General features: G+C 32.7%; 1 protein-coding gene across 1 annotated transcript; it reads left to right on the plus strand.

Moving 5' to 3' along the window:
• The first annotated feature begins 384 nt into the window (after nt 1–384).
• On the plus strand, nt 385–4143 carry LOC108324938 (uncharacterized). The gene is made up of 3 exons (XM_017557892.2): nt 385–1202; nt 2478–2649; nt 3420–4143. The coding sequence occupies exons 1-3, from the start codon at nt 525–527 to the stop codon at nt 3917–3919; spliced, it is 1350 nt and encodes a 449-aa protein (XP_017413381.1). The 5' UTR covers nt 385–524; the 3' UTR covers nt 3920–4143.
• Nucleotides 4144–10413: the final 6270 nt, after the last annotated feature.

The following is a 10413-nucleotide window of genomic DNA, read 5'->3' on the forward strand; positions in this document are numbered from 1 at the left end:
AATATGATTTCTTTATAATTTAAATAAATATATTAAAATAATGATAGTTTATGAATTATATAAGAAGATTACATGTGCATGTATGAAAGAGTTGATCTCCCATAGATACACCTCACACTCACACTTACATATTTTTCTCTCAGGGCCAGTAAAAAAAGAATAATATTTATGAAATTATATTTGAAGTGAGTGGATTATTACTCTAAAACTTTAGTAAAAAATGATGGACAGTGGTAGGAGTTAGACTTTTTTTTCCTAGTTCAAATTACTCTGATGAAACCACAGGAAAGTTACCAAAAGAGTAGAACCACACAAAAGAAATGCAAAGCAGAACAGTAGCAGTAGCGTATTATCTCTCCCTCTATTATTATTTAATAATAACAACACCATTTCACTCTCTCCCCTCCTTCTTCCAGCCCCTACATTTGAATCACCAACTCCTCTTTCTCTCTCTCTTTCTCACATTCTCTCTTGTTTCTACCAAACGCGCTTCCCAAACCCCAAACCTAGCTACTTCCTTAATCATGGCCGAGAAGCACTTGCGGGACTTGCTTCTGGAGGACCAAGAGCCCTTCCTTCTCAAACACTACATTTCGGAACGACGTTCCCTCCTCAAAACACCTTCCCCAAACACAGCCATAACCAAAAACACCTCAAACTCAAACTTCCCACTTAACAAATGCCTCCTCTCCTTCCACAACGCTACCAAATCTCCACTCTTGGAATTCGCGCCGCTCACCAAGAAGCACAGTCCCCTCAGACCCTCCAACGCCAAAACCGCCACGCTCCTCCTTGAAGCCGCCCTCAGAATCCACAAACACGCCAAACCGAAGCCAAACAGGGCCTTGGGCCTCTTCGGCTCGCTCTTCAAAAAACTCAGGAGCCAACGGAAGAGGGGACAGATAAACGATGATGTTGTTGGCGTTGGGTTGGTGGGATCCTGCGAGGGCAGACTCAGCAGCAGTGGCTTGTGGTCGGAGAGCGAGAGCAACGAGGATAAGTCTTTGGACTTGAAAACTTGTAGTAGTGACCACTCCTTCGATGACTCCGTCGAACAAGAGATTCAGTTCCTCAACTCTCATGATCTCTTCTTCTGCCAAACCCCTTTCCGTTTCTCACTCCGGCAGATCCCCGACTACTCCCCCGGCCGCACGCCGGAATTCTCTTCGCCGCTCGCCTCTCCCCGTCGCCACCCAACTCAGGTTTCTCCTTTTTCACATTATTCATCTGCCAAATGCTTTAAACATCTTTTTGTTCTCAAATAATAAAAATTCTTTTTTCTATTCTTCACTGAACTTATATGTAAAAAAAATACCACCAATGTTCAATGTAAAGTATTCATTTATTCTAATTATATGAAAAGTTATCATTTAAAATGCAAGACTTGTTTTAGAATGGAAGTATTTCTCATTTAACTCAAATCGATCTTGGTTTTGTAATAATATATTCCAATTTTTTGTAACTCGTGATTTTATAAATTTAGAATGATTTTAATTTGTAATAAAAATGTTTCAAATACATGCATACACTGCAAAAGCTTTTCACCAAATTATTACTTATGTTATTAAAAGCACTTTTCAGATAGTAGAATTTTTTTTCCATAAAAAATCTACGTATTACCTTATAAAATATTTATATTTAGATTACAGTCCAAAAAAATAAGCTTGATACTTTCTCAATGCTATCAAAAATTTGATCAGATATCATAATTTATATTATAATTGAATTTAGTACTACTGATAATTTTTTTGAAGAATTCAGAACATTTTAATTAAACTATAATTCCAAAATAATAATAATAATAATAATAATAATAATAATAATAATAATAATAATAATAAGGAATTGAACTGGTCTTATTGGCTCTAGGTTCAACTCGCCGATTTGACTCGGTGGTGTGGTGAGTTTGGAGCACCGAGTTGTGCTCGTGAATTAACCATGATAGTTCGTGGTGTTTTTTTTGTCGGCAAATAGGATCTGCATTCGGGGTCTGCAAATATTGCCGGAACTTTTCCTACAAAGACGATTTTACCCTGTCATTTTTCCTAAATTTGTTAAATATTTCGTGAAGCAGAGGGTCACGCAGGTTAATTTAATTTGGATTTTCTGTGTTGTATTTTTCGTCCAGGTGTCTACCATGCAACCTTCTCGATTTTTCCTTTTACTTTTTGGGGTTATTCGGTAAAAAGGAAAACCCCTTTAAAAGAAGACTAATCTTGTTTTTGTTTGTTCTATTGGGATGAATTATTGGACCCCCGACATTCGGTTTTCTAGAAAAATAGTTTCTTGTTTGGATTTTGGATTACATTAATAGAGGAGTGGGTACCAAATCATAAAAAAAAGGAAGTCAACAACCCAATTATGAAGCAAGTGTTAGTCTAAATCCATGGGCATTATAAGAATGATTAGGGAATTATGTTAACTACCCAATTACGAAATATTCTAAGTATGGTGGTTATGATTTTTTTTTCCCACAGGACAATGAAGTTAGTGGTGGTGATGGCGTCAACAAATTTCAATCTGGCGAAGAAGAGGAAGATAAAGAACAATGCAGTCCAGTGTCTGTTTTAGACCCACCCTTCGATGACGATGACAACGACCATGGAGAAGATGGCTTTGATTTGGACTGTAACTATGCCAATGTTCAAAGTACGTTAATGTTTTAATATATTTTCTTGGTTTATTTTCCACCGTTTTATGTTGTATGGTCGTTTTCCATCAACATGCCATCGTACACGCTTCTTCAAAATTCATTGTCTGTTACAAAATACCATAAGGGGGGCTATGTTCTTCCTATCATCTCTCCCAATGCCACCTATCCTTGTGGGTTCCATCCCCCGACATGCATTCGCATTCAATTTGAAATTGCCCTACTCTTTCTTCACAACTACACATTGCTACCACTCTCCTTTATAAATTTCAACATGACCCACAAATTTTTTTCCTGTCAGAAAGACCTGATACTTCCATTCAATTCAATGTGCTGCGTAAGGTTTCTGCAATTCAACACCATTCAAGTATAATAATTTTTAATTTGCCGAAAACCAAACATTGTCACACATTATAGTATGATTCATTATTTTATCTAATGTGTACAAGAGTGGCATGGCATGAAGAGAGCGTTTTTGTTTGTCTCGGTCAGTACCTATGCCTCAACACCAATTTAGGCCATCCTATACTTTATATGCTTCAAATAGCTGCTAAAACTCTTTTGTTTTTTGTACTTATTGCTGTTTATCCATGCTGAGTTACTTAAACAGTGAACTTGAAATAGATGTAAAAGGTTGTTGTCAGTTCTGTACAGAAAAGAGATTGCTGGAATATGATCTGTTTGCAATGAATGTCTACAACCACTTTTACAAAATTAACTGAATGAAGATGTTTATATTGATTTTCTCTTCTTTGTATTAAATTTTCAGGAACTACGCAGAATCTACTAGACAGGCTCCGTAGATTTGAGAAACTTGCAGAGCTAGATCCAGTGGAGCTTGAGAAGAGGATGTTAGACCAAGAAGATGAAAAATTTATGGAAGAGGATGATGATTACGATGAGAGCGAAAGAAAATGTGGTGAAGAAAATGTGGTTGAAATCCTGAGCCATTCAAGAGTTGATGAGAAGCAGGAAGCAGCTGAGGACCTTAAGAGACTGGTTTATGATATGATCTTGGAGGAAGAGACAGAAGTGAGTTGCTCAGAAGGGAGGAACACAGTGGTGATGAGAAGGGTTTGCAGGAGGCTGGAGTTATGGAAGGAAGTGGAGTGCAACACCATTGATATGATGATTGAAGAGGATTTCTGCAGAGAAGAAGGTAGTTGGAAGAAAAATGGTGAGCACAGAGGGGAGCTAGTTCAGGAAGTTGAGCTTGCAATCTTTTTCTATCTAGTGGAGGAACTTTCAGAGGAATTAGTATGTTGTTAGTGTGAGAAAATTTTGAAGCAGCTCAAGAATTTAGAATGAATGATTATCTTTATTCTTTTTCACTAGAAGGTTACAATCTAACTTGCAACTTATTTGAATAGGCTAGTTAGATAAGAAGAGACCCAAAAGGATAATTTGGATGAGGGAGAACTTGGGAGATATGTACATGATTGGTGTATGTAAATCACCTTTAGTAGTTAAGAATACTATCATTTTTGCACTTATTCATCCTCACCCATTAATCTACTTAGTAAAAATAATTTACCATGTTAATAATTTTTTTAACAATTTTTTAATAATAAATTATTTGTATTGATATGTATATTTAAAATAGACGAATTACAATTATAATAAAAAGGTTACTAAAAAATATTATTAAAAAAATATTTTCCTTGATAATTTATCTTCACAAACAACCTTAACAAATGATAAAATAAACACATCTTCTATTGCATGTACTTCTTACCCTTGTTAAGGTTATTAAGGTTATTTTTTTTTCTTGTTAAAACCTTTTTACCTAAATAAGATAAGTATACCCCAATTTACTTCTAATCACAATAATTACATATAGATAACTTAATTAAATAAAATAAAAGTAACAATTAATTAGCAAAAGCATAACAAATATGTGACATTAAAATGTGAGAACAAAAATTATATATATATATATATATATATATATATATATATATATATATATATATATATATATATATATATATATTTAAAATCTCAATTGAAAGAAACAAATAATACACATTTTTAGGATAATTACAAAAGTGGTAGTAGTACCCTGTGATTAAAATTTCAATTATTAATAAGAAAAAAGGTACTAGATATTATATCATTAACATTAATGGATTTTATCTCATAATATAGGATTATTAATATTTATAACTATAGAGAGTGGTTTGAAATGGTGTAATTTGTCTTCGAAATTAAGATGAAAAAAATGTAAAGAAGTTTGTGGTGAGAGAATTGACTGTAACATTCATTCTAGGGCCAATGATGTGGTTAGACAATCTTGTCACACGAACATTTTGAAAACGACTAATGAGGTTAATCTCTGTTTTTGTCGTATTAATTTTCTTTCCCGAGATCTCTGATGTAGTAATTGACAAGCTAACTTTTGTTCTTTCTTGATTATTACCTTTTCTTTTTTCTATGTGCTCACACTTGTGAAACTCGCATGTTAAATTTTTTTTCCAAATTATTTATAATTTTAGGTGAGATTAATTTATCTTCACATGAATCATATATATACCCATATGTTAAATATTAAGCTCAACTACCATAATAATTATTCAATTGTAAATTTAATGAACTAGACTATTTTAGTAAACTTGAACAGATAAACATGTATTTAGAGTTAGTCTTAATCAGTAAAAATTATTAAATTAGAGACAATTTAGGATCCAAGAGTTAGTCTATTTGATTATTATTAAAAAAATTAATTAATTTTCAATTATTAAAAGTATTAGTTTAAATTTTCTCAAAAAAAATAATAGAGTTCATTGAAGGACAGATATATAATAAATATTAAATAGAACTGAGTTAATTGTAGTTTGCTTATATTTATTTCTTGTGATTATTTGTTTCATATATTTAAGTGAAAAAGAAATAACACAATTATGTCAATAATTACCTTCTCAGAAGATTTGAATAGTTATCTTTAGTAATAACTTCTCAAACTACTTTGAAAATAACTCATTTGCATACTTGGATTTTAATACTTTTCTAGAGACATAAAAGTTTGTTTAGACAGATTTCTCCAATTGAGATGAGTTCTCCATAATTTAAAAACACACTCATATAACTCTTTTATAAAATTGCATTTTGTACATATTTCACCCTCATTTTTATTTTAATTTTTCTTTCACAAGTCTTTATAAAAAATCCCCATATAAATAAGTATAAAATAAATTGAGAAATAAAATAAAATAAATTACACTCTCAAATTATAATAAAATAAAATTCGATTTAGTTTATTGAAATAAAATATCTAATCATGTGTTAAACATGATTGGTTATAGAGAAAAAAAAAGTACTAAAAAAACCAATAAAAAAAGTATTTTATGTTATTACGTACCTTGTTCAAATAGTTTGAATTGATAACAACACACAACTAATGTGATAAATCTTTGCAAAGGTGGAATTTTATTGAGATATTATATTACACATAACATTTAGAAGAAATACCTTCTACAAATAAGAATCATTTTTGAGAAAGTTTTCTTCCAAACTTTATGTGGCTAATATTATTTCAAATATATATATATATATATATATACATATATATATATATATATACATATATATATATATATATACATATATATATATATATATATATATACATATATATATATATATACATATATATATATATATACATATATATATATATATATATTTTCGGGTGTGAGATTAAGATCACAATCAAATATTCTTTCAAACGGTTTTTCCAAGTCATTCCGTGTCGTTTTAGGTATTCATTGCTAATTTCTCCTAAGTTTTTGGTGTTTAACCTTCAAGTCGTGCGAACGACTTTATGTCAAAAGCACTCCAATGCTTAAATCTGTAATTTGGTCAATCCATTATCACAGTAAAGTCTTAAATTCACAATAAATGCAACCACATATTTCCTTACATTACCTCAATATTTATAGATTTTGAAATTGATTTTTAATTAGGATTGGTCTAATCATGGCCCAACAGTTGATAAATGTGTTTTACTGATTTATTGAGTAGTCGTTTGGTTTGCATGAACTTGAAATTAGAAATAACCCTTTCACGTAAATGTGTTTTAGAAACATTGACCATTTGGTCAATTATATACCTGTCGGTTATGCGGTACACAGGCCTCTCAAGCCTGAGTCGGTTGTAACTAACGAAGGGGTTTCTGCTGTTGGTGGGTCCCGAACGCTCGGTTTTGACATTTGTGAGTGGCCGCTTGATCCTTTCTTGAAAAATGACCATTGGTTGAATGTGTTTTAATATATTATTATTATATTGCAAAATATGAAAACGTTGTATTGCAACGTTAGGTTTGACAACGTTAACATTTCTTAATTGCCAACGTTAACATTTTAAGAGCAACGATCAAAATTTTAATTGCTGCAACATTAAAATTTTTATGATTTTTAATTTCTTTTATTTAATTGATTCTTCCCTAGCTCTATAAATAGAGAGTTCTTCCTCCATTCCAAGACACACCAAATTCAGTCTTTCTCATTCTCTTCTCTTCTTAGTTTCATCCTCTTTTCCCCTTCTAAAATATTCTGGGTTATTTTTATACTATTTTAGATCCTTGCTAGTTTTGAAGATGTTTTCAGACAAAGATTCGTCATAGGGAACTACTACCGTTGGGAGATGATTGAAGACAAGGACATAAAAACTCAAATCAATGAGTACCATAAGCTGCTGGAAGATATCAAAGCAAAACAATTCTTCTACCGGATGAATTTGTTTCTGAACTTTTGATCGAGAAATTGCTGCCATCTTTGACAGATTACAAACAACAATGGAAACACAGGCACAAACGGATGTCTCTACCAGAACTCATTACACACATAATAATTGAAGATACCAGTAGAAAGGAGTCTGTTACTATAAGGGCCAAAGCTTTATCTGCAAAAGCAAATATGGTAGAAGTAAAACATGCTCCCAAAAGGTACGAATACAAACCTAATCACAAAAAGAAAAATAATTTTCTTAAATTTCGTCCCAATGGATCTAAACCCACCTTTAAGAAGAAAGGAAACTTCTTCGTATGTGGGAAGCCGGGCCATCATGCACTACAGTGCAGGCACAGAACAAGAAACGACAATCCTGCTAGGGCCAATATAGCCGAAGGAGATGACATTATTGTCGTGGTCGTTTCTCAAGTAAACCTGATGACCAATGTGAGCAAGTGGGTGGTAGACTCTAGTGCTACCAGACATATCTCTGTAAACAAAAGTGTCTTTACCTCATACACTAGTGTAGGGGATAGAGAAGAACACGTCTACCTCGGAGATTCCAAGACCATTCCTGTTCTGGGAAAATGGAAAGTTTTTCTTAAGCTCAAATATAGAAAGACTCTGGCCTTGAGTGATGTGCTACATGTGCCATCAATCAGAGTTAATTTAATCTCTGTAGCACTATTGAGGAAGGTGGGGGTTAAAGTGTCTTTTGAGTCTGACAAGATCATTATGACAAAAAATAATGTTTTTGTGGGGAAGGGATATTGTGATCAAGGACTCTTCATTCTAAATGTTTATGAAAATATTAATGAATAAAGTTCTTCTGCTTATATTTTTGACTCATATGATATATGACATGTTAGATTAGGACATATGAATTCCTCGTATGTTTTGAAATTACAACGACTAGGTATGATTAATATGCATGATAAACAGAGTAGTAAGTGTGATATATGTGTAGAATAAAAAGTAATAAAGAAAACATGTTTTTCTGTAGAACGTCAAACTGAACTATTAGGGTTAATTCATACCGATCTAGCTGATTTGAAACAAACCATTTCTAGAGGAGGTAAATATTATTTTGTGACCTTTATAGATGATTATTCTAGATACACCAAAGTTTACATAATCAAACATAAAGATGAAGCCTTTGATGTGTTTTTAACCTATAAAATAGAATTAGAAAATCAATTGAATAAGAAGATTAAGAGAATTAGATCAGATAGAGATGGTGTTTATGTACTGTTTAATGAATTTTTTGTTAAAGAAGATATTATTCATGAAGTGACCCCACCATATTCACTTGAGTCTAATGGAGTAGTTGAGACAAAAAATAGAACCCTTAAGGAAATGATGAATGCTATGTTTGTTAGTTTTGGTGCACCTGATAACCTTTGGGTAGAAGCCTTGCTTACTGCATGTTTTTTACAAAATAGAATACTCCATAAGAAAACCGGTAAAACTCCTTATGAGTTGTGGAAAGATTACCAACCTAACCTTAAATATCTAAGGGTGTGAGGGTGCTTAGCTAAGGTGATGTTACCCGATCCTAAGAAAAGGAAAATATGCTCTAAAACCTCTTATTGTATGTTCTTAGGTTATGCTGAACATGCTGCCTATAGGTTTAGGTTTTTTGAACATGTGTTTCCCTTAAAGGTTAGTGAGATAACTCAACCTGTTGATGATAATAATAATGATGATACCATGAATGAGGATTTGAGAAGAAGTGAAAGACAGAGAAAGGAAACTTCCTTTGGAGATGAATTTTATACTTATCTTGTTGATAATGATCCAACAAGCTTTGTAGAAGCTACTAGTGCTCCTGATGCAAAACAGTGGGATAAGGCCATTAGGACTGAAATTGAATCAATTCAGAAAAAACGATACTTGGACTTTAGTAGATTTGCCTAAAGGAGTAAAACCCATTGGTTGTAAGTGGAACTTTAAGAATAAATATCATCCTAATGGATCCATAGAGAAGTATAAGGCAAGATTAGTAGCAGAAGGTTTTACCCAAAAACCCAACATAGATTACTTTGATACTTTTACTCCTGTGACTAGGATTTCCTCTATTCGAGTGTTGTTAGCTCTAGCAACTATCCATAAACTAGTGATACATCAGATGAATGTTAAAACAGCCTTTTTGAATGGTGATTTAGAGGAAGAAATTTATATGACTCAACCTAAAGGGTGTGTTGTATCTGGTCAAGAGGATAAAGTATGCAAACTCTTAAAATCCTTGTATGGTTGAAACAAACACAAAAACAATGGCATGAAAAACTTGATAATGTGTTGCTTTGTGATGGTTTTTCACCTAATGTTGCTGATAAATGTGTGTACTCTAAATCTGAAAATGGTGATTGGGTCATTATATGCTTGTATATGGATGACATGTTAATTTTTGGTACATGCAATCAGATTGTCGCTATAACTAAATTGTTTCTAGGATCAAAATTTGAAATGAAAGACATTGGTGAAGCCAATGTGATTTTAGGTATTAGAATCATAAGGAAGAGAGATAGTATATTAATATTTCAAGAACAATACATTGAGAAACTTCTTAAGAAGTTTGAGTTTTATGACCTGAAACTAGTGAGTACCCCTTTATGATGCTAATTCTAAATTAATGAAAAATAGAGGAGAATCATTATCTCAACCTCAATATGCCCAGATAATTGGGAGCTTACTGCACTTGATGAGCTTTTCTAGACTTGATATTGCTTATGTAGTAGGTAGACTGAGAAGCTACACTCAATGTCCAAATCAAGAACATGGGATGCACTTGCTAGGGTTATGAGATACTTAAGAGGAAAGTGTGTGCCATGTGTCATGCTTCCATTGGAGATGATTTACTTTTTAAAAGGTAGCCACATAGCACCTTAGGAGTAGAGAGTTTTTTTCTTTTAGTTGTGGTCACATGGCACTCTAGGAATGGAGATGATTGTGTTTTGTGAGTGGCCACATGTACTTCCATCATTGGAGAGGATTTATGGACACTTGTCCACTCCTTAGAAGGCCTCATTTTTGGCT

This window comes from Vigna angularis, chromosome 3, assembly GCF_016808095.1.
Source record: "Vigna angularis cultivar LongXiaoDou No.4 chromosome 3, ASM1680809v1, whole genome shotgun sequence".
NCBI classification, from domain to species: domain Eukaryota; kingdom Viridiplantae; phylum Streptophyta; class Magnoliopsida; order Fabales; family Fabaceae; genus Vigna; species Vigna angularis.

Excerpts from the sequence above, each read along its gene's own strand:
- LOC108324938 (XM_017557892.2), top strand. The coding sequence starts at position 525 with ATGGCCGAGAAGCACTTGCGGGACTTGCTTCTGGAGGACCAAGAGCCC. Across the intron at positions 1,203-2,477 it reads CCCGTCGCCACCCAACTCAG|GACAATGAAGTTAGTGGTGG; the intron begins GTTTCTCCTTTT and ends TTTTTCCCACAG. Across the intron at positions 2,650-3,419 it reads TAACTATGCCAATGTTCAAA|GAACTACGCAGAATCTACTA; the intron begins GTACGTTAATGT and ends TTAAATTTTCAG.